Genomic DNA, 25,343 nt, shown 5'->3' on the forward strand with positions numbered 1-25,343 from the left:
GAGAAGAAACTTAATAACCTTAAAAATAACGCAAGGTTAAATAGTCCAACTACAAAAATTTCTAACGAATCGAGTACCCATAACCTAGAGTCTTTAATAGAACATTTCCAGTCCCCAGTAGCTAACTTAACAAAAATAACACTTTTAGACAAGGAAAACGAGATCCTCGAAAAAGGACCAAAACACAATTGGCCTAATCCAAATAAAGTTAATATCGCTACCACACTAGTCATAGAATCTGAAACAGCCATAAATAAAATGCCTTTAGACGTACAAGATGAGGTTAGATTGGATGTCAAACGAACATTAAACAAAATCAATAACCTAAAAAACAAAACAACACCCACTAATAGTAGTTCACATAAAAAAACCTTTGTAGAACGAGAACACATCACTAAACTCGCGAAGAAAATTAAAGATTACAACCTTATCATCACAAAAGCCGATAACAGCAATACATCGGTTATCATGGATAAAAACAATTATATCGAAAAAACAAAAAGTTTTTTCAATAATGGTTCTTTCTCTATAGTCAAAAAAGATCCGACTCAGCAAATCCAACGTCTCATAAAACAAACTTTAAAAAACACATCATTCCTCTTTACAGAACAAGAAAAAACGAGATTAATTAATATGAATCCCGGCCTGCCTACCGCTAAAGCTCTCCCCAAAATCCATAAGACTGGCGTCCCCATATGCCCCATCATTAACTATAGACTTAGCCCATTATACAAATTGGCCCAATTCATACAAAAATTCCTTAGTAAAAACTATAAATTACAGTCGAAAAAATCCGTAAAAAACACAACTGAACTAATCGAAAAACTGAATAAATTTGAAATACAGTACAACCATTTCACACCTTTCACTCATTTGATATCAATAACATGTATCCCAGCATCAACACCAAAAAACTCCTTCCCATAATCCAAAATAACCTAAAAACATATGGTGGGCTAAGTAAACTAGAGATCCAAGACTTCATGCAGGTCCTAAAACTCGTGATACATAACAACTATTTCGCATTTGACAAATGTATTTACCAACAAGATGGACTGGCTATGGGGTCGCCGGCTTCAGGAATTTTGGCTGAGATATACATAGATTTCCTAGAAGACACTGCAATTAATACCAATAACATTTTCTCAAATATACTCTTCTGGTCTAGATATGTCGATGACACTCTGGTTATTCTAGATGATAGAACGGTTAATGCAGCTACCACCCTTCACAACTTAAACAAGATAGATGCTAATATAAAATTCACATTGGAATCCGAGTCCAATAACTCAATTAACTTTTTAGACCTTACAATTAAGAGATTTCCTTCTTCTTTAGAATACAATATCTACAGAAAACCAACCCAAACAGCGACTACTATCAGAAGAGACTCCACACACCCACACGCACATAAATGCGCCACTTACTATAGTATGGTAGACCGTGCACTAAAAATACCGTTATCCAAGGAAAACCTAAAGAAGGAATTGGACACCATTTGTGCCATCGCTAAATACAACGGTTATAACACCTCATTCATAGAACGCATTATCAACAAATGTAAACATAGACTAAAGACAACATTAACCAAAGAAAGACCTAACCCTGCCCTATTCGCCACCTTTACCTTTAACGAAAACATACACAGTGTAACTAACGTTTTCAAGAAACATAATATTAAAATTTCGTACAGAACCAGCAATAGAAACATAGATATAGTTCACAATTCCAAGTCAATAAACAGATCCGACATTCACGCAAAGTCCGGTGTTTACCGTTTTCAATGCAATAACTGTTTTTCCTCATACATCGGACAGACCGGGCGAAGCTTCAAAGTTAGATACTTAGAACACGTCAACGCCATCAGATATAATAGATTTTCTGCAATAGGCCAACACATACATGACATAAAGCATAATTTTACTACCATAGAACAAGACCTAGAAATTCTCAAAAACATAAACAAAGGCCCTTTACTCAACGTTACGGAGAACTGTTTCATTCACCTAGACCAAGTTTTTAATCCTAATCTAAACCTTAACGAAATTTCAGAAAAATCCAATATCCTTTTCGACTTCCTAATTGAAGTCTTTAGAGGTATCAAAATCACGGGAGGAAAATCGATCTTTCACGCTCTCCACAGCACTCTTCTACGTCCCACACCACTACCACTCCACCCTCCTGACCCACCTTGAACTCCGCCTCCCTACCCTTTCCTCTCCCCTTCCCCCTCTCCCCCCTTTCCACCCCTATCACTCTACCTTCACACTCATTCAACTTAGTCATACCCATCTCAGTTGTCCACAACTCTTCTCACACTACACACACAGCACACTGAACAAGGTGAGTCTCATATTCTATCATCCTTGGCTGCGATCCCATTTTAGATTTCCATTTCACTAACTTAGTTTTTCTTTCCTTTCTTTTAAGATTCACCACCCTTGTTGAGCTGAGACAACTTTAAAGATCAACCTTATTCAATCGCTTAACATCAGGTGTCCTGGCCTTAGACAAAATCCTTTTGATGGTCTTGCCAACCTCACATAACATCGGACCCGGACTTATGTGTCTCCATTGAACAACAACAGAATAGTGAACAATTTTACTACATCGTTTTATTATCACATTCAGACTTTTATGTTCAATCATCAGACCAATTTTATTGCACAATACTCACCTATCTCATTAGACTATAACGCTTTTATGTGTCATATTATATCATCATATTTTACTCATTTTTTCTTCTAGCCTTTAAGGAGAAAAGCAGCCCATCATTTGTAGTTTGCCATGCAATTATTATTTATACAACTTTTGTGATATGTACTTTGCCCACTTGTGATTTTTTAGCTGATGATGACGCAATAAGCATTGAAACCGGTACTAATAATATAATAAATAATATGTTATGAACACCTTATACAACACATTTTGTATTGAAAAGGTTGAACCTTCCTTAATTCTAATTGTGAATCTCAGTTCAATACAGGAAAATGAAGTTTTTAACTTATAATAACAGTAAAAGTAATGCAGTAAGCTTGCAGGTGCGATCAACAGTATTCTGTAAGAAGGAAGCCATCTCCCAGACAAAACTATCTTTACAGCGGTCTGTTTTCAGACCAACTTTGCTTTATGGGAACAAAAGCTGGGTGGATTCAGGATATCTTATTCATAAGTTAGAAGTAACAGACATGAAAGTTGGGAGAATGATTGCTGGTACAAACAGGTGGGAACAATGATAGGAGGGTACTCGGAATGTGGAGATAAAGGCTAAGTTAGGAATGAACTTGATGGATGAAGCTGTACGCATAAACCGTCTTTGGTGTTAGGGTCATGTGAGGCAAATGGAGGAGGATAGGTTTCCATGGTGAATAATGGACTCTGGTATGGAGGGTAAGAAAAGTAGAGGAAGACCAAGACGACGATGGTTAGACTAAGTTTCTAGCAATTTAAAGACAAGAGGTATAGAACTAAATGAGGCCACAGCACTAGTTACAAATAGAGGATTGTGGCGACATTTAATAAATTCACAGAGGCTTGCAGACTGAACGTTAAAAGGCATAACAGTCTGTAATGATGATGTATGTATGTATGTATGTATGTATGTATGTATGTATGTATGTATGTATGTATGTATGTATGTATCTATTTTTCCCTTACTGCCTCTGCGATGTCATCGATCACTATTATGAACAGTCAAGGTGACAACACATTCCCTTGTTTTAGCCCATTGTCAATTCCAAACCCTTCTGTTCTATCAACTGGTGTCTGCACACAGCTGTAACAGTTTTTGTACATTGTTTTTATCATTGGTATTAGTTCCTTGCCAATGTCCCTGTGTGCCATGCTTTCCCAAACTTTTGATCTCTTCGCTCTTCTCTATTCTATCATTAATTTTTTCCACTCCAACTTTTTCCGAGATTTTCTCATTCCTTATTTTGTCTCTTCTACTCTTCTGTACCATACTCCTCAAGAACTTAATTTTGGCGGCCTGTATTAGACTCTCAGTCTTCTTTGTCATTGTCCAAGTTTCTGCTCCGTAAGTTGTTATGGGTAAGTAATACATCTTGTACATAGTTTCCTTTGCTTCCATTGGCACATCTTTGTCCCATAACATGTTTCTTACACTATGACAGAAATAGGTTCTAGCTTGAATCCTCTTACAAATTTCAGCATCCAGTCGAGCATTGTCCATTAATAATTCACTCCCCAGGTATTTGAACGTCTCCACTACTTCCAGGGGCTTGTTTGCAAGTCTAATCTGACCTTTCTCTTCCTTCTCCCCTCTAGTCATAACAAGAGTTTTACTCTTTTTTTACACTTATTTTCAATCCACGTTCTTCGATCTTCCCATTCATCACGTCTAACTGTTCTTGAACATTCATGTCCTCTTCTCCCCAAATCACAATATCATCTACAAATAACATGATGTTCATTTCTCTTCCTCCATATGCTGCTTTTGCTGTTCTCATGGTGTCATCCATTACTATTGTAAACAGGATTGGCGACAGAACACTTTCCTGTCTCAACCCACTAGTGTCCCAAACTTTAGTCCTGGGGACGCTGTCATATGCCTTTTCAATGTCAATGAATGTCATCACCTTAGCATTCCCATACTCCCATTGCTTTTCCATTAGTTGTCTCATAATGAATATGGGCTCTATTGTTGACCTTTCTTCCATTTCTTTCCAGTACCCTTTCTATGATCTTGGCAACATGGAAGAGGATGGTGATTTCTCGGTAGTTACTGTACATCTTATCTCCTCTCTTGAATATTGGTATTATAACCCACGTAGAAATGAAAAGGTTAGCACAGGATAGGGTGGCATGAAGAGCTGCATCAAACCAGTCTATGGACTGATGACTCAAACACACACAACCCCCTTTTTCCCAATTCTCGGGTAATTTTTTCTCTCTCCGTACACAATTGAGTATTTTATTAAGTCAAATGGAGTCCCGCTGGTCCTACAGCCCAGATCATTTTTAGGGCTATTTCATCTATTGCCACAGCTTTTCCTATCTTCATCTTTTTACCTGCCCATTCCAACTCTATCACTGTAATGTCTGATTCCTTCTCTGTTACTTCTTCTATTACTGCTGCCTGGATACCTTCTCCACGTGTCTGGTTTCTCATGTTCAGCAGTTCACTGAAATACTCTTTGCATCTGTTCATTATCTCTTCTGGTTTCGTCAGTATTACTCCTTTTTTCTTCACAAATCCTGTGTTCATAGTTTCATTCCTGCAGCTCCTTATAATTGCAAATAATAAGTTTTACCCACAGTTCAAAACTTGTTTTACCTCCTTGGTAAATATTTTCCAACTTTTCTTCACTACTACTTTTCTGAAAATCTTTTTGCTTCTATATATCTGGCTGCACTCTCTTCAGTCTTTTGTGTTTTCCTTTCATTCCAGGTTTTCTTATTTCCTTTATATTTCACTCTATAATTCAACAATGTTGTCACTTTCCCTGTTACCTTTCCTGATGTTCTGCCATATTTTCTCTTCACATCTTACCAGTGCACCCTTGAGATTATTCTATTCCTGTTCATCATGACTAATATCTGTCCTTGGTATCAGTTTTTATAATTCTTTCCTGAACTCTTCCTGAACCTCATTTTCCTTTGATCTCCAGACCCTAATTGTTCTTTCACTTTTTTCTTGTAGTTTTGTGACCTTGCCGATTTTCAACTCTGCTATTACTGCTCTATGGTCACCCTCAAAGGCTTCCTCTATAAGATCTTTCCAAAGTCTTTTTTCCACAAATTATTAATCAATCAATGTTTTCATTCTTCTGCCTCCCCATCTATACCTGGTAATCTTCTGGCTATTTTTCTTCCTGAAACATGTGTTTCCTATTATTGGTTGGTTCCTCTGGCAGAAGTCCATTAAAATATCCTCTTCTTGATTCTTGTTGCCATATCCATATGGTCTTAGACACTCTTCTCTTCTCTTCTCTTCTCTTCTCTTCTCTTCTCTTCTCTGACTCTCTCCTCCCACTTGTGCATTCAGATTCCCCATTATAATTACTTCCTTGCCTTCTATGTATTCCTCTACTTCAAGGAACTGTTCTGTATTCTCTTCTTTATTTCCAGTTTGTGGAGCATATACTTGGAACAGATCTCGTGTTGCTGTTTCAAGCTGTATCCTTGCTATAATCATTCTGTCATTGATATTCTTTACCTCCTCCACATATTCCATGATCATTCCTGCTCCATTCACTGCATCCTGTTATACACTCTAAAACAGCAGATACCCTTCCTTCAGTTTTCTTTCCCCTCTTCCTCTCCATCTTGTTTCACTGAAGATCAAGGATGGCTATGTCCTTCTCTCTCATGAATTCTAACAGTTCTCCAGTCTTGTCTATCAGGGTTAGAGTGTTGACTGTCCCGATCTGGATATACGTTAGAAAATAATCAACCTGTTAAAAATAACCTTGAACTAAAACACATTTTTGTTCAATGATAAAATATTCTCAAACGGAGGAATTAGCCATGCGTTCACTATTATCAGGAATAATGGCAAAGATATTCCTAAATAACACTGAGAACAATCTCTTAACAGACCAACATTCCAAAGGAATATTGCAATGGAGCAGATATACTGACGACGTAATATGCATTTATCATAATGACGCTGCAAATATCTAATACTTACTTGACATACTAATCTCCTAACACAGTCAGTATAAATAAACTATCATACAAAATATACAAGAAACCCACTGAACATCTCACACAATAGTCGATTCCAATCACCCAACCACACACAAATTAGCAGGACAGAACACAATGATACACAGAGCTATAACAATACCAATGAATAAAACAGATTTTAACAATGTAATACAAATAATACAACAAATCACAGTAGAAAACCATTCACCCAACACAGTAGACCATCTATTAAGAAAAAAAGCCTAAACAAACACCCAGCTGAAAAAAACAATAAATATGTAGTTCGGAATATTGTGAACAAAAACAAGTGCAAAATACCTGACTATAAAAAATCAAGATTTTAAAATAGAACTCAGAATAAACACCACATTACAATAACAAATTTCTAAATGCAATCTGAATAAAAAGGACCATTTTCCCAAATTTTGGATATACGATCTTTAAACGCCAAGAACCACATTGAAATCCACATATATCAGCCAAACAAAATATAGTTTTCACACTAGGTACAAAGAACACAAAAATGAAATTACACACAACATACACTAAACCTTCTGTGAACAAATATATGATAAAGCCCACCACTTCACAGACATCAGCACAGAACTTAAAATATTACACATTGAGAAGAAGAGAAAACTCATTACATATAAAGGAGGCAGTAGAAGTATACATAATTTAATAATAATAATAATAATAATATATTTCTTTTTTGCTATTTGCTTTAGGTCGCACTGACACAGATAGGTCTTATGGCGACGATGGGATACGAAAGGCCTAGGAGGTGAAAGGAAGCGGCCGTGGCCTTAATTAAGGTACAGCCCCGGCAATTGCCTGGTGTGAAAATGGGAAACCATGGAAAACCATCTTCAGGGCTGCCGACAGTGAGGCTCGAACCCACTATCTCCCGATTACTGGATACTAGCCGCACTTAAGCGACTGCAGATATCGAGCTTGGTTATATTATATTATTTTTATTATTATTATTATTATTATTATTATTATTATTATCGTGCTTTTACGGCCGCATTGGACCACTGTGTAGTCAATTTCTGTCTGTTCTTCTATGATGTTTTATGTTTTTTCCTTTTCTTTTCTTCCAGTATTTCTTCATTCTATCTGATCTTTGTTGTTGTTCTTCCGAAAATACCTTTTTAGTTGTTCCTCTTTTATCACATTTTGGTAGGAATCTAATTTTACTATTCTTCAATTTATTCACTTTGTTTGATTTATTCTTTAAATCCTCCAGTGTTATGTCTAATTCTTTCATGTCTTCTTTTATTTCTTTTATCCAGACAGGTTGTTGCTTTTGTTTCCAAAGCTTTTCCAAAATTCTGCGTATTAACCTGTCTTGAGGTGTTCTCAACAGATGACCAAAGAATGATATTCTCTTCTTTCTTATGAAATCCGTTACAGCTTCTATTTCCTGATATACTGCTGAATTTGGGATGATACGCCATTCTCCTTCTTTTTGGTACTTCTTATTAATGCATGTTCTTACTACTCTTATTTCAATTTTTAAAATTTTGTCTATGTTATTCTTTTGCTTTAGTCTAAATAATGTTTCACTTCCATAAGTTATTTCAGGTTGGACTACGGTCTTATAATGTTTCAGTTTTGTATTTACTGACAAACATTTCTTGTTGTATGTACTTCTGGTTACTTTTTGGGCTCTGGATAATTTATTCGTTCTCTCTGTCGAAGAAATTTTTTCATTTATATTGTGTGTTATAGTTTCTCCAAGGTATTTAAACTGTTTTACAATTTCTATTTCTTTCGCACATATCAGAGCACTGCTTATTAAAAGGGGATCTATTGCCATTATTTTAGTTTTATCAAATGAAAAATTGTTAATCCTATTTTTCCAGCAATAGTTTGAAGACTTGTGATTTGATTCTGAGCTTCATTTTTTAGCTAGTAGTGCCAGATCATCTCCATTAATAATTTTAGTGTTATGATTTGATCTGGAGAACTACGCCATGGTCAAAATCCTCCCAGGTACTCCCTTAATTCTTTTTCCAGCTGACATTTGCACCGACTGTAAATTATTCTCGAGAATATTTTATAAGTACAATCCAGGAGTGATATTCCTTATAGTTATCAGGATTTGTTCTATCTCCCTTTTTGTGCAAAGGGTGGATTACTGCAGTTGTCCAATGGTCCGGTAATTTTTCATCATTCCAAATTTTAATCAAGCATTGGTGAAGTGATTCTCTAATTGATTCCGCTGCATTTTTCCACAACTCGGCAAATGTATGGTCTTCCCCACAAGCTTTATAAATTTTCAGTTCTTTAATAACTTGATTAACTTCATCAAAGCTGGGTGGATCGATATTTTCTGGTGGAGTTTTAATGGGCATGTCTGTGTTTATATCAAGTAGTTCTTTTGGTTCTTCACAATTCAATAATTTATTGAATGTGTCTGCTAGAATTTGTGTGTTATCTTTATTATTATATGCCATCTCTCCATTCTTATTTTTTAGCATAAGTGTTGGTGGTTCATATTTTTGAAGTTGTTTACTAAATATTTTATAGTAATCCCTAGAATTGGTATTTTTGTGATCTATTTTTATTTGTTGAATAATGTTGATGTTGTCTTTTAATATTTCTGATGGTTTTTGGGGTTAGTTTTCTTTGCTTGGTAAATTTTTCATACGATGTCTCTGTTTTTTGACTTTGATGATTTAACCATGCCTGATGTCTACTTTCAGGGGCTGCCTAGCCGAGGTGGTAAAGGAGAACTCGGTTCGCCCGGAAGGACGTGGGTTCGAATCCCTGTCAGGAAGTTGTAAAATTTAAGAAACGAGATTTCCACTTTCGGAGGTGCATATGGCCCTGAGGTTCACTCAGCCTACACCAAAAATGAGTACCAGGTTAATTCCTGAGGGCAAAGGCGGCCGGGCGTAGAGCTAACCACTCTACCCCATCACGTGCTGCGGTTAACACTGGTGGAAGCCTTTACCTTCCACTCCTCCTAGGGCCTTCATGGCCTGTACGGAGGTGACTTTGCTTTGCTTTGATGTCTACTTTCAAATGCTTTATCATATACCTCATTCCACCATTGATGCTTTTTCCTTGAACATGGTAAGGCTATTTTCTCAGCTATGTGTTTTAGTTTCAGGATGATCTCTTCTAATTTATCTATTGTGCCGTGTCGGTGCGACGTAAAGCCCCTAGCAAAAAATCTGTTTTATCAATGTCTTGAGTTAGTTCTTTATATGGCTCATTGTTTATTAGTTTATGGGGATCATAAACTTTTTTCAATTTACATTTTGATTTTCACCATGTAATGGTCAGACCCTATGTCTATTCCTCTAAGTACTTCAACATTTTTGATAATTCTTTTCCATACAAACATGATCTAATTGCCATTCTCCTTTTCTCCAATCTGGGTGTTTCCATGTCTTAAGTTTATTAGGTTTTCTCATAAAATACGTAGATTTTGATATCATATTATGGTTTCTACAAAAGTCTATCAATCTTATGCCATTTTTATTGGTCTGTGTTTGAGCTGGCCATTTTCCTTTTATGTCTCTGTATCTCTTTTCTTTACCTAATTGTGCATTGAAGTTGCCTATTAAAATTTTGGTATGATTTTTATTTATATTTGTCACTGTTTGATCCAGGAGGTCCCAGAATTCATCCACCTCTTCTCTGGTTTTTCTCATATTCTTTTTATCATTTGTAGGAGCATGGGCATTAATTATTGTGTACATTTTATTCGATGCCTTTATGGTTAGCGTTGCGAGTCTTGGGGATTGTGCCTGAAAATCTAATATTGAATCAATTATTTTCAAGTCGACTATGTACCAAATTGTGGACAATTCTTCATCACTCTTTCTCAAGGGATGCCTTTGTACACTCTATGCCCTTGGGATTCCATGGGTTTCTGGTCTGAATTCCTCATCCCTTGTAGTACTGCTATAAGGATCCTTTGTTTGTCTAGTTCATTGATTAGGATTTTCAATTTTCCCACCTGTACCAGAGAGTTGATGTTATATGTTGCTAAATAGTTTATCTGTTTCAATTTTAGTCTTTGGTTTAGTCGTTGGTTTATCTTGGGTATTTCCAGATGCTCCGACTCATCTGACTCATCTTTCAAGCGAATGCCCACCGTATCCGAATGCAGTCTTCCCAAGCGGTGGAAATTTACCGAAAAGATTTCCGTCCATTCTTGACTGTCAAAGGCATATATTCTTGGATGGAGTGAGCTCTGAGTTACAACTATGGTTGTGAACCACAGAGGTTGCCTCAAGATGTTCTCTGGCTGTTATTTTACTGCATTGAGCCAACCCTCCTCCTTTCCCCGGGCTTGGGACTGGCAACAGCAACTACCGAGCTACTCAATCCACCCAGTACGTACTGCAGGCGAAATATTATATTATATTATATTATATTATATTATATTATATTATATTATATTATATTATATTATATTATATTGTTATTACAGTTCTGCTAAAGCTTCAATGACACTGAAGCAAGATGCAATGGAAAGTTACCACTAAAGAAGCCAATGTTGGCACATTGCACTTCCAGCTGACCTATAGAGGGGAAAAAAAAAAAAAAAAAAATCGTATGGCCTCAGCTACCGTGTGCAGACATTTCGATTTGATGTCATCTGGCTGTCTGCTCGTCAATTTTGATGTTCCGTTTTACTCTAGGTCCGCTAGATGGCAGACAGAGTAAACCGGATCTCTCATGGGCGTCTATGGCTGATTAATTTTGCCGGGTAAATACCAAATGTATCACCAGAGATCTTTTACATGCTGACATCGTACGACATGGAGTGTCGAATGGACTTTTTTCCGCCCTTCAAAAATCCGACTACCTCTGCCGGGTTTGAACCCGCTATCTTGGGATTCGGAGGCCGACACTCTACCACGGATCCACAGAGGCAGCTTTATAGAGGGGGGGGGGGGGGGGGAGGGGGAGAGAGAAAGCAAAAGAGGAATACAGTATACCATTAAGGTAAGTTCTTCAATTATTAAAAAGGGTATACACAGAATTTTAACAAATATGTTTTTACAATTTTTAATAATATTCATCAATGCATTTTATTAACAACAAATAAATGTGTTATTTGATAGAATTTGATAATCTTTCAAGAATGAAATATCATTCTGTTTTTCATTTATTGTATTTTTTCAGGTTTAACCTATTATATAATCTTTTCTTTTTCAGGAATTTTCTAAGTTTATTTTATCCTTGATTAGTTTTCAACAGAATGTAGAACGTAACAGTTATCTAGATTGATTAAGTTGAAAATGAAGAGAAAGTTTTAACTATGACAGACCTGCCAAAAATATATCTTAGATCCAAGATTGCTGATGAGGGCCACCTTATTGATGAGGTGAATGCAAGGATTAATACAGCCAGGATGAAGTGGCAAATGATGACAGGCATGACATGGAACCACTGAATTAAAAAACCTCCAAAAATATAAGATTTATTGCATAGTTGTCTGCCCTGTTGTATCTATAATACCGAATGTTGGACAACGACGAGATGCACAACAACGACTATGGGAACAAAGGCGATGAGAATGTTATAGTTGCACTCCTGGATTGGATCATATTTTTAACATACACATAAGAAAAATATTTAGAGTTGCACTAATCCATGAGAAAATGAAAGTCGGTTATGATGATTTGGACATGAACTGTGAGCAGAAATAAATACAATACAACTGCAAAAATAGGCTACACTCTGGGAGTCATTGGGCTGAAACACTATGTAATAACACGAAGAAGGTTAATCTACACCTTACCATTGTCAACAGCGGAAGGTAATACAGACAATAGAACTACACAGGGAATCCTGCCACTAGGCAGGACAAACACTGATGAACCTGACAATGAAGATTTAAGTAGCGCCACGTTTATTATTTGTAGCTTAATATTGTGTAGCTAAATAACTTAACACATTAATGACGGGCTACGTTAATTAATGTAGTTTCGTATTGGTGCGAGGGCGACGCAGATTAACGTTTTCTCACATTACTTCATCCTTGTGTGATTTTATCCTCTCCAACGTTTATTAATCGAAATATTTTGTGTTGTTTACAAACTAAAGTCTTTGTTGATCGGAATATAGATAGATATATTCTTTCCTTGACTTGCTTTTGGCAAAGGAAGTGTGGTTCTTTTCATAACACTCAGTACTGCATGAGTGAGTGTATTGTCAGGTGTCAGCATGGCGCGCCCTAGCAAAGACAGCTTGAATGATGATGAAATATTTGGAGAATTGCATGCTGATAGTTTATCTGATGTCCCTAGTGATTGTGAAAGTGTAAGTATTAGTGATTGTGAAGATGTGTGTCCGTCAACATCAAAATATACGCGCGAAAGTGAAAGTGCGACATTTAGTTCAGACGAGTCTGTTGACGGCGACAATACAAGTGAAGATGCCAGTGATAGTAGTGACAGTGAGGTTGATGGATGGACAAATAAGGATGAAAACAGAGTCCTGGAACCATTTATATGTTTTACATGCCTCACTTATATGGCCAAGTAATTTCGTAAGTATCCCGGAGGTAAGAGATCGTTCCCTAGGCGATGACTTGCTTCAGCTTCTTTTTTTTTTTTGCTAGTTGCTTTACGTCGCACCGACTCAGATAGGTCTTATGGCGACGGTGGGACAGGGAAGGGCTAGGAGTGGGAAGGAAGCGGCCGTGGCCTTAATTAAGGTACAGCCCCAGCATTTGCCTGGTGTGAAAATGGGAAACCACGGAAAACCATTTTCAGGGCTGCCGACAGTGGGGTTCGAACCTACTATCTCCCGAATACTGGATACTGGCCGCACTTAAGCGACTGCAGCTATCGAGCTCGGTGCTTCAGCTTCTTGTAGAACAATCAAATCTCTATTATGAACAAAATTCCGGGATGTATAAAACCTCCCCCAAATCCCAGAAATTGAAAAATATAAATGTGGTGGAAGGAAAGAGTACCCTCAGAAGCCCTGCACAGTATGCGCTGCACACAAGAAACACAAGGACACAAGGTACATCTGCTCGGCTTCTCAAGTTCCTCTGCACAAGAGCAGCTGCTTCACCCAATACCACAATAAAATCAAGTACTAGAATCACTGGTAAGTGCTCTCACTAGGTTTCAATAATTTATTTCGTCATTTAAAAGTTACATGTATTTATATTTCATCCTACTTCTCAAGCTAGGTGTGCTTCTGCTGCCGGTCCACAGGAAAGAATAGAGTAGCGCGCGCCCGGACAACAATGTGTTAAATAAACATTGGCTTTTGATCCTTTGAATTCTGCACAGTCTCTCATATATTTACAGAACTACTAGCTTTCACGATCTTGGGTTCTGTGGCTATTGTGCTTTGCACGATACTATTTTTGTGAAATCTTCAGATACGCCATGTCAAAGATCACAAATAAAATAGTGCAACTATTATAAAACATACTCACCACAATCTATCTGAGGGATGAGGAGGGATGTTAAGAGCCAAAGTGCCAACCACACCATTCAGCTCCACTGTCAACATTATTTTGGTATTGGAGACTTCTTCCATTGCACGTTTAATGTACTTGTATTCTGCTGCCTGAAAATGTAGTATATAATAATACGAAATTACTATTCATATAATAAAATACTTATTAGGCAACTAAGATAATTTCCTAAACAGAGGTTACAGATAAATTACAAACCATTTCCAAGTGGCAACTCCACTGAAATACCAGCTTATAATTATGATGCTACCTAGAAACCAGCCTGAGAAAAGTTCAGGGCATACCATGTAGGCAATGTGCAGTTCTTAGGGTGGTGGGAGATCAGTGAAAAGTGGGTGACCTTTAACAAATACCATGAAGGTGCAAATTATCAATATGATGACCCTGAAGGGAAATGCAGAAGAGATTATTAATTTTATGGAGAAAGAGGATTTAGCAATGATGGAAGTGAAGTAATGTGAAAGGTGAAAGAAAATGAGGATGGCATACTGTGTGGCCAAAAGTCTATGGACACACTTTGCTATTCATTCCAAAGATGTCAGCCACGTAAATAACAGCGTGTAGGGCCTCTGTTAGCAACTATTATAGTTCTGGTACACTGAAGGTGGAATTTGTTTATATTCTTCCTGAAGCATGGTAAATAGTTGCTGCCAGGTTTTTGGGTGAATTCATCTGGCATACAACTCTAGTTCATTACATGCAATAAACTTCATTGTGATTCTGCACTGACATTAAAATTGGTGATAGCCAGGCGAGGGGAATTGCGGAGAAAATGAACAATGAAGATATTGCAGCATCGGCTGTCGTCTATCCTGGGGCCCCAACGAAGAAGGTATTGGAAAACACGGAGCAGGCGGCAAGAAATCTCGGAAGTCGTGATGCAGTAGTGATCATCGGCGGGACGAATGACGTAGCTCACAACGACGCTAAGAATGTCATTTCTGAACTTAAATGTACACTAGGTAAGCTGACTCACACTAACATTTTTGTAGTGAACGTGCCCCACAGGCATGATTTGATTAGAGACTCATGTGTGAACATTGAAGTGGACAAAGTTAATACAGATATGGTTAAAATTTGTAAACATTTTCGTAATACACAGGTAATTGATAGCAGCGGTTTCGAGAGACACTGTTACACAAAGCATGGCCTTCATCTAAACAATTCAGGTAAACGAAAGATGGCAAATATTGTTCTAGATTTTATTAATCTTAAGATATGTACTGTAAAAAAGGCAACTCCCTTGAGTTATAATACTGACCAGGAAAACTAGTAGAAAGAGCCAGCTGTACTTCAAGCTGGCTCAGCCAACTAGAAAATGAAACTCAGGAAAGTAAGGAATTTCAAGTTACCCAATTGCAACAGTCAAGTTTTAGGGAGGTAAACTGTCAGAGTGTAGTAAATAAACAATTAAAATTCAGTACATTGATGGAATATTATGAGACTGATGTGGTGATAGGAGTGGAATCGTGGTTGAGAGAAGGGGTGGGTAATAGAGAAGTATTTCTAGAAGGGTACACAGTCTATCGTAGAGACCGAGATGATGTAAAGGGAGGGGGGGGGGGTGTTTATTCTGGTGAAGGAAACTTATTGTTCACATGAATGGTTTACCGATGAAAGGGATGAAATATTAGGGATAAAATTAATTTGTGATAATATGAAGGAGGTGGGAATTATAGGAACATACAGGCCTGGAAGAGAGAAGAGAGACATGGAAATATTTGAGAAAATAATAGATTATACTCATAAAAACAATAATAATGATGTGGTAATAATTGGGGGAGATCTAAACTTGCCGGAAGTTGAATGGAATGGAGCTGCAAGTGAAGCCCATGAACAGAAAATGGCAAATAAGTTAATTTGGGAGGGAGGATGTACAAGAACCAACTTGTCTCAATAACTTACTAGATGTATTCTTGGTTAAACCATGGGAAATTGTTGATAAAACTGAGGTAATTGAAGGAATAAGTGACCATAAGGCTGTAATAATGGATGTGGGACTGGTACCAAAAAGGCTTAATAAGAGGGTCACACAAGACAAGAAATTGTACAGAAAAACTAAAGTTGATGAATTTGGGACTTACTTTAAATCACAATTCAGTTGTTGGATAAGTGAAGGGAGTAATGTGGATACACTTTGGGCTAAATTCGAAGGAATCATTTGGGAAGGAGAGGAGAGATTTGTACCTGTTAAGAAGGGTAAAATGACCTCAGACCCTGTTTATTATACAAGGGAAATAAGAAAATTAAAAAGAAAATGTAGAATAGTAAACAGGAAAATCAAAGAAGGTAGGGAGAGTAGAGAAAGTAGAAAACAGCTAATGAGGGAACTGAATAGAGTGAAAAGGGAAGCAAGAGAGAATTAGATGAATGGCATTCTTACAGAGCATAATGACCACAAAAGGAAATGGAAAAAGCTGTATTCATATATCAGGAATCAAAAAGGAAAAGGAATCCGAATTCCTACAATGGTGGGAGAAGGGGGTGAACACTATTTAACAGATACTGAGAAAGCAAACCTCTTTAGTAGGGAATTCATAGATTCAGTAGATGATTGTTAGTAGTTGGAAACTGAAACAGAAGATAAAGAGGGAGAGACACAGAGGGAAACAAGAAGCTTCTCATTCACAAATGAAGATATTTTCAGAGAAATCCAACTGCTTCAGCAAGGAAAAGCAGCAGGAAGTGATCAAATTACTGGGGAGGTGTTAAAGGCAATGGGGTAGTACATAGTGCCTTATTTAAAATTTCTCTTTGACTAGGTCATAAATAATAGTGCAATACCAAAGGAATGGAAGGAATCTATAATAATACCAATTTATAAAGGAAAGAGTAATAAAAGGAAACCAGAGAACTACAGACCAATCAGCCTGACCAGTGTAGTTTGTAGAATACTGGAGAGTTTAATATCAAAGTACATCAGAGGGATATGTGATGATAAAAATTGGTTCATGAGGAGCCAGTATGGATTTAGAAATAAATTTTCTTGTGAGGCACAACTGGTGGGATTTCAGCAGGACATATCAGACCAATTGGATTCAGGAGGCCAGTTAGATTGCATAGTCATAGATCTTTCCAAAGCCTTTGATAGAGTGGAACATGGAATATTATTAAAGAAATTGGAGGGAATAGGATTGGACGTAAGGGTTACACGTTGGGTAAAAACATTTCTAAATTCAAGGGTTCAGAAAGTCAAAGTAGGAAATGACGTATCGCAGGAAGAGAAAGTTTGGAAGGGAATTGCACAGGGTAGTATAATCGGTCCGTTACTTTTCTTAATATACGTAAATGATTTAGGGAATAATATAACATCAAAAATAAGATTGTATGCAGATGACATAATTGTTTATAGGGAAATAAATACCATTGAGGATTGTTCAGAATTACAAAGGGACCTTGAGAGTATCCAACAATGGGTTGAAGAGAATAATATGAAGGTTAATGGAGGCAAATCAACTTTTACAACATTTACAAACAGGAGTTTTAAAACTGAATTTGAATATACTTTGGATGGGGTAGTTATCCCAAAAGATGGAAAGTGCAGATACTTACAGTAGGTGGGAGATTTGAAAGTAATTTGCACTGGAAGGGTCATGTGGATGACATTGTTGGGAAAGCATACAGATCGTTAGATGTCATGATGAGGCTACTTAAAGGATGCAACAAAGAATTAAAAGATAAAAGTTACTTAAGTATGGTTCGTCCATTATTGGAATATGCAAATAGTGTTTGGGATCCTCACCAAGAATACCTAATAAAAGAAATAGATAGTGTGCAGAGGAAAGCAGCAAGATTTGTAACAGGGGATTTCAGGAGAAAGAGTAGTGTATCAGAAATGTTAAAGGAACTAGGGTGGGAAACTTTAAGTAAGAGAAGGGAGAAAACTAGACTTACAGGATTATATAGAGCCTATACAGGAGAAGCAGCATGGGGAGATATCCGCAAGAGGCTTCAGTTGGAAAATAATTATATCGGCAGGACTGACCACAAATATAAAATTAGAAGGAATTTTAGCAGAAGCGATTCATTCAATGGGAAGGGTGTGAAGGAGTGGAACAGTTTACCAGGGGTAGTGTTTGATCCTTTTCCAAAATCTGTACAGATATTCAAGAAGAGAATAAACAGCAACAGAGAAAATAAATGAAATGTTAGAGGGCATTCGACCAGTGCAGGTTAATGTAAATAAAAAATGTGTGTGAATAAATTAATTCCATCCCCTGGTCTAAGGTGTTTGGACAGCCAAAGTAGGGGACTACCTGTAGGGGTGAAGTACAGTGGGGACTTCGAGGGCCCTGGGACTGCTACAGTAGCTGTGAAGCCCCTTCAGGAACTCTGAAAAGTGGTGGCAAAAGGGGCTCTGGTTAAGACGCAGCAGGTCATTATACTACTTAGGTTCCAGAATTGGCACAAAAAAAAAAAAAAAAAAAAAAAAAAAAAAAAAAAAAAAAAAAAAAAAAAAAAAAAGTAAATAAATGCAGTGTAAATTTTAATCTTATACCAGTTGTATAGTATTATTTGAAGTAATTCCTCATACTGTATATCAGTTGACTATATTTGTAAGTAGTACAGGAGATATTATAAGTAGAATTTTGTAAACAATATAAATTTATTAAGGATGAGCTGTGTGTTTAATAGAAAAAATTGTTAGCGTAAATAGTAGGCCTATAATATTGTGTTATAGAAAAATTTTCTTCTCTTGTTAATATTTAGTTCTTGACAATAATGTATTTTAGTGTACCATTTGCCACCGAGGTAGACACCTCATTTGCAAATAAAGATATTTTTATTTGATTTTAAATTCTAAAAAAGAGAGAAAGAAAATGTTACAAAAAATTAAGATTAAGAAAAAGGCAAGAAGGCTAAAGCTTGGCTGTTAAGTATTCACTCTCCATTGACTTCATTATTTTTTTCAGATATTTTCACATCTGTATAAAAATCATGCTTCTGGCACTGCAATTATTTTAAATTTTCAACATCTTCCATATTCAACATGAGGTTTTAGACTTTTTAACATATAAGAAGTATAGATCTGAAATAAATATTCCACTGGCTTTAGTGCTAAATGTATGATCTCATACTCAAGGAGCTTTAAGTGGAAAATAACATTTTTCATTTTTAGTGTATACCAGTACATACATACTGTCAGATTTTATATTATGGCCACTCAAATTTAGGCTTTAATTACTAATGAACCGATAGGCCAATTGCAAAATTAGTTATACCGATTACAGCAGTACAGCGTGTAAGACAAACTGTTTATTTTTGAAGTTCATTAATTATTTTTTAAATTTGTGGTTGTAGTAAAGGGGAAACCACACTGGTATAAATTCCCAGGAAATCACTATGGCGAGGAATCAGAAAGAAATGGCCCCTAGTCCCGGGCAGCCCTTAAATGGGCGAGGGGTGCTAAGAATCTCCCGGCTCAAATTAGTGAATTCCGCAATAAGAATGGGGACTTGGAACGTCAGAAGTCTCTATGCAGCTGGCAAGCTTGACAATCTTATCAAGGAAATGGTTAGATTAAGAACACCATTAATGGGAATTAGTGAAGTTCGCTGGCCGGGTGCAGGTAAATGTCATTGTGATGATGGTACATTCTATTACTCTGGTAGCGAAGATAATGATAAAGATCATAGAAATGGAGTCGGAATCTTTATAAATTCTGAACTTACGAAGTATGTCAGCAACTTTGTACCAGTCTCTGATCGAATCATGTTATTACAGCTTTCATGCTCACCTTTTAACGTAAACATCTTGCAGATATATGCACCAACAGCGGACAAAAAGTACGATGACGAAGTAGAAACATTCTATGAACAACTTGGAACTGTTCTTAAAGACTTGAAGAAGGATGAAATAACTGTCATAATGGGTGATTTCAACGCAAAAATTGGTCAAGGGCGTCGTTCCGACTTGGTAGGCGAATTTGGGCTTGGTAAATGCAATGACCGGGGAGAAAAGCTGTACGAATTTTGTGTAGAACATCAAATGGTTCTCACCAATACATGGTTCAAACTTCCAAAACGTCGTTTATAACGTGGAAAGCTCCTAAAGATGATCCTCAGAACCCTGACTCAACAAGGAACCAAATTGATTACATTCTGATAAATAAGCGTTTCAGAAATTCCATCAAAAGAGTCGCAGCATATCCAGGTGCAGATATTTCCTCGGATCATAATCCATTGATAGCTAACCTAAGAGTTCGTCCGAAAATCATGAAGAATAAGCCTAGAAGAAAGGTACTAAATACACCTAATCTGCAAAATTGTGAAGCTCGGTAGAAAATTGCTCAGGATTTGAATAGGCATTTAAAAGAAATCAATACCAGTAACTGTGAAACAGCAAATGATTTATGGAATCAGTTTAAAAGTCGGGTGGAGATACTTCTTCAAAACAAAGATCAAAAGATACATCCAATGAAGAAAAAGAAATGGATGACAGATGATATTCTTGAACTAATGGAACAACGAAGATTAGTAAAAAATGATGCAGAGGAATACAAAAAATTACAACGCCACATAAGAAAAGAAATACGTGCTGCGAAAGAGAACTGGATGAAAGAACAATGTGTGGAAATGGAAATCTTTCAGTCTAAACATAATCTGTTCAATATACATCGAAAATTAAAGGAAATAGCTGGTATGTACAGAAAACGTAACCTTTCTGTACTGGTTGATGCTACAAACAGGCCTATTATTAATGAAGAAGAAGTTTTAAATACTTGGGAAAATTATCTGATAGAACTTTTCTGTGATCAGAGAGGTGAGGAAACTAACCAATGAGCTAATTGTGAAGGCCCTGACATTCTTAAATCAGAAGTGTTATATGCTGTGAAAGTTTCAAAAAGCAAGAAATCACCAGGTCCAGATAACATCCCTGTAGAACTTCTTAAAATGATTGACGAAGACAATATCCAATTCTTGGTAAAGTTGTTCAATACTATATATAATACTGGAGACATCCCATCTGACTGGCTGTTATCTACATTCATCACGTTGCCAAAGAAGCAAAAGGCATGTAAGTGTAATGATTATAGGCTAATAAGCCTTATGAGCCACACACTTAAAGTATTCCTTCGTGTAATACATAACAGAATCAAGACTAAGTGTGAACAAGACCTCGACGAAACACAGTTTGGGTTCAGAAATTCGTTTGGACAAGGGAAGCATTGTTTGCGCTAAATATCCTAATTCAGAACAGTCTAGATCAACAACAAGAAGTGTTTGCTTGTTTCATTGATTTTGAAAAGGCATTTGACAGAGTTCAACATCCAAAACTTGTAGAACTCCTAAAAGATATAGGAGTTGACAGCAAAGATATCCGCATTATTGAAAACCTTTACTGGAGACAAAAGGCCGTTGTCTGAATCGGAAATCAAACTACAAACGAGATAGCCATCCAAAGAGGAGTTAGACAAGGTTGTGTTTTGTCTCCATTGTTATTCAACCTTTACTCGGATAAAATTTTCAAAACAGCTTTAGAAAATCAACAATATGGAATAAAAGTAAATGGCGGCATAATTAACAACATAAGATATGCGGATGATACAGTCATCCTGTGTGACAATTTTGAAGGTCTCCAACTCCTGCTCAATAATATCAGTGCAGTAAGTGAGGACATGGGACTAAAAATAAATGTAAACAAGACCAATTTCATGATCTTCAGCAGACGTGCCAATGCTGAGGCAATCTTACAACTAAACAACCGACAGATTGAGAGAGTAACCACTTTTAAATATCTGGGTGCCATTGTCACTGAACAACTTGATCCCGAGAAAGAAGTGAAACAGAGGATAGCAATAGCACGAAAAATATTTACAAAAATGAAATCTTTCTTTTGCAATGACTACTTAAATTTAAAACTTAGACAGAGGATGGTCAAATGCTATATATGGTCAGCCTTGCTATATGGTGTGGAAACATGGACTCTCAAGAACATATCAGTGAAACGCTTGGAAGCCTTTGAAATGTGGATCCACCGTAGGATGCTCAGGATTTCGTGGGTTGCACGACTAACGAACCAAGAAGTACTCAGAAGGGCAAGAGCAAGTCGGGAACTCGTTCAAACAATAAAACTCCGGAAGATCTCTTACCTTGGCCACATCCTTAGAAATGACCGTTACCTCATCTTACAGCGGATTGTACAAGGCAAAATACCGGGTCGAAGAGGTGTCGGGAGGAGGAGAACATCATGGCTTGGAAACATCAAAGAATGGACTGGAATTCACAGTGTTGAAAGACTTTTCCACCTAGCAAGAGATCGTTCTGCATTCGCCACAGTGATCGCCAACGTCAGGGGGACCTGATACGGTACTATGAAGAAGAAGAAGTAAAGCTGGCCCCGCGGTTTAGGGGTAGCATGCCTGCTTCTTACCCGGAGGCGTCGGGTTTGATTCCCGGCCAGGTCAGGGATTTTTACCTGGATCTGAGGGCTGGTTCGAGATCCATTCAGCCTATGTGATTACAATTAAGGAGCTATCTGAAGGTGAGATGGTGGCTCTGGTCAAGAAAGCCAAGAATAACGGCTGAGAGGACTTGTCGTGCTGACCACATGGCATCTCATAATCTGCAGGCCTTCGGGCTGAGCAGCGGTCGCTTGGTAGATCAAGGTCATTCGGGGCTGTTGCGCCATGGGGTTTGTTTAGGTTTGGTTTTTATAAATATTGTCTGGCTTTTTGGCTTCTTCTCAAAGAACCGCTCAATTAAAAATATATATATGGGAAACTACTTATCTGATGTTTATATATTATAGCCATACTAGCTGATGTACCCGTGCTTCGCTATGGAATTCTAAATTGCATACAGCATTCTAGGTTAGGTAGTGTACACGTTGTGAGCAAGATTGTATTAAATTGCATAGCTCTTAACGTTACCCTAGAAACGCGACGGAAAGTCACCAAATGCCTTGTCTCATATGAAGACTGGGTTAGGGAATTTTCACTGTAATGGTAGGCCTGCTTGCCTACTATCAGTCACAATCAGGCTGGGGAGTTTTCATTATAATGGCAGATGCTCACTCTCCACCGGACTTTTTTTCGATTCTCAGAAAGACTCTCGTAAGTGGTTTTCCCAACTGAAATGAACATGTGTCATTACAATGACGTCAGTAGGAATGGCGCGATTAAAAGAAATGCTTTCATGTGAAATATTCGATCAAGTCAAAAGCCACACATTTTCTCACTTTTAACGAGCAGTATTACGCTGCCGATCTAACAGTCCAAAGTTCCAGAGCTGGAATGACCAGGCCACAGATATACGTGAACACACTTTGTTTTTTATCAGTGGGGAGGTTCCAATAGTGGAGAGTCCTAGGGCAAAAACTATGCCTGTTTACTTATCTGTTTCCTAGGAGTATCCGATGAGTCGGAAAATCTCAATTCACTCCACTGGTGCGGAAAAAAAGCTATCTGACTTGGAGGCAAATTTTTCCTCCAAGCCAGAGAAGAAATCACATCTTTGCCGCTAATTTGAAATCAAATGAATGTAGATTTAATAAAAGTGAAGAGGAAGAAGAGCCGGCCCCGCGGTGTAGGGGTAGTATGCCTGCCTCTTACCCGGAGGCCCCGGGTTCGATTCCCGGTCAGGCCAGGGAATTATACCTGCATCTGAGGGCTGGTTCGGGTCCACTCAGCCAATGTGATTACAATTGAAGAGCTATCTGACGGTGAGTTGGTGGCTCAGGTCTAGAAAGCCCAGAATAACGGCCGAGAGGATCTGTCGTGCTGACCACACGACACCTCGTAATCTGCAGGCCTTCGGGTTGAGCAGCGGTCGCTTGATAGGCCAAGGCCCTTCTTGGCTGTTGTGCCATGGGGTGGGGGAGAAGAGGAAGGGGCTTTTCTTAAGAAACGTCTGTTTTCAGGGTTGAATTTTGAGTTATTTAGTGAATTGTGGTGCTATAATTTGGAATAGGCCTAAAGTGTAATTCTAGACCAGTTCATACTACTACTAAGAGAGCCTCTGCCATAAGTGTGCACACTGCTCATTCAAGAGAGCGTGGCAGAGTAGGTATCGAATAGCTAGAATACTATGATGAACCAGTGTTTGCCATACCACAAGTACCAGAAAATGTTTGAACCAGAGAAATGGCATGTTAAAGAAGAAAGTTTTCTAACTCCCCAGTTATTTCCTGCCATTATTCAGGCAGGCTGTTATACTCGGTACACAGCACTAACCCCATCTATCGGAGTTCAGTGGCAGCATAAGAGACAAAGAAAATTACAAGAAACGATGGTCAATGTGGTGTTACTGTTGATCAATGTTATGCGCTTTTGATATTGTAGGCCTTCACATTTAATTTTCTTCTGACTCTGAAATACTACTCCTATCATAGCCGGTACGGTAAAACTGGATAAAACATAAATGATCGGAAATTGTATTCTCTAACTTTTGTTGTGTAGTACTTTTCGATAGGTCCAACAACATCTGTATTTAAAAATTAAATTTAGGTTCCATCCCCTTAACTACCATTTTATCCAGGGTGAATAAGAGTGTTTGTAACTTAAACTGTAGTTACTTATTCCCAGACTCTATATACCGACTTTCATTAAATTCTGTTAACCCATTTTCTCGTGGCTCGGCGTTGATATGGACTTAGCAACAAAAATACAAATTCATGAATATCTGTGTTACAGAGGTGCCAACCTTTGGAGTGGGTTATCAGTAATCCCATTTTTTAACCCCCCCGCCAAAAACTTTCACGAGTTAAATCCAAAGCACCCCGTTTGCCCTTTCCTACAGCAATCTATTCTAAAGTATATCATATAACACAATAAAATTTGCTCATTACCTGTTAGTTCTGCGATAAAAAATTCTTTGTAGCTTTTTTCACACCCAGCAGCTGCTTTTCGGTGTAGGTTTTCTTGTAACATACTTCCCCCTGAGATGACATTTTCTTCTTCAGAACCATAAGCGATTCCAGTGTAGATGTACTTAGTGTAGGCTTGAATTCTGTCTGATTTTTCCTAACAACACTGAAAACTCTTTCTGTGGGAGAGTTACTATGAGGTACACTTAGTACTGCAAATACAACATTACTTAAGGTTTTATACTTAATTTGTCCACTTTCATTTTTAAGCTCTGCAATCTTGCCCCAATTCACATCAATGTTAGGTCCAAGTACAATATATTCCGGGAAAGTATCACACTGGTAAACTGCAAATTCCTCTTCAAGTTTGTCATGTTCACTTTCTTTGACCAAAGTT

At 37.5% G+C, this 25,343-nt stretch overlaps 1 protein-coding gene across 1 annotated transcript in view; it reads right to left on the minus strand.

The window, feature by feature from the left end:
* LOC136862482 (testis-expressed protein 2) overlaps positions 1 to 25,343 on the minus strand; it is a 483,604-nt gene that overhangs the window by 13,335 nt on the left and 444,926 nt on the right. The window contains exon 14 of the mRNA XM_068225772.1: positions 14,099 to 14,228. Within this exon, the coding sequence (XP_068081873.1) occupies positions 14,099 to 14,228 (130 nt within the window). The remainder of the gene's footprint in view (positions 1 to 14,098; positions 14,229 to 25,343) is intronic.

This window comes from Anabrus simplex, chromosome 1, assembly GCF_040414725.1.
Source record: "Anabrus simplex isolate iqAnaSimp1 chromosome 1, ASM4041472v1, whole genome shotgun sequence".
Taxonomy (NCBI): domain Eukaryota; kingdom Metazoa; phylum Arthropoda; class Insecta; order Orthoptera; family Tettigoniidae; genus Anabrus; species Anabrus simplex.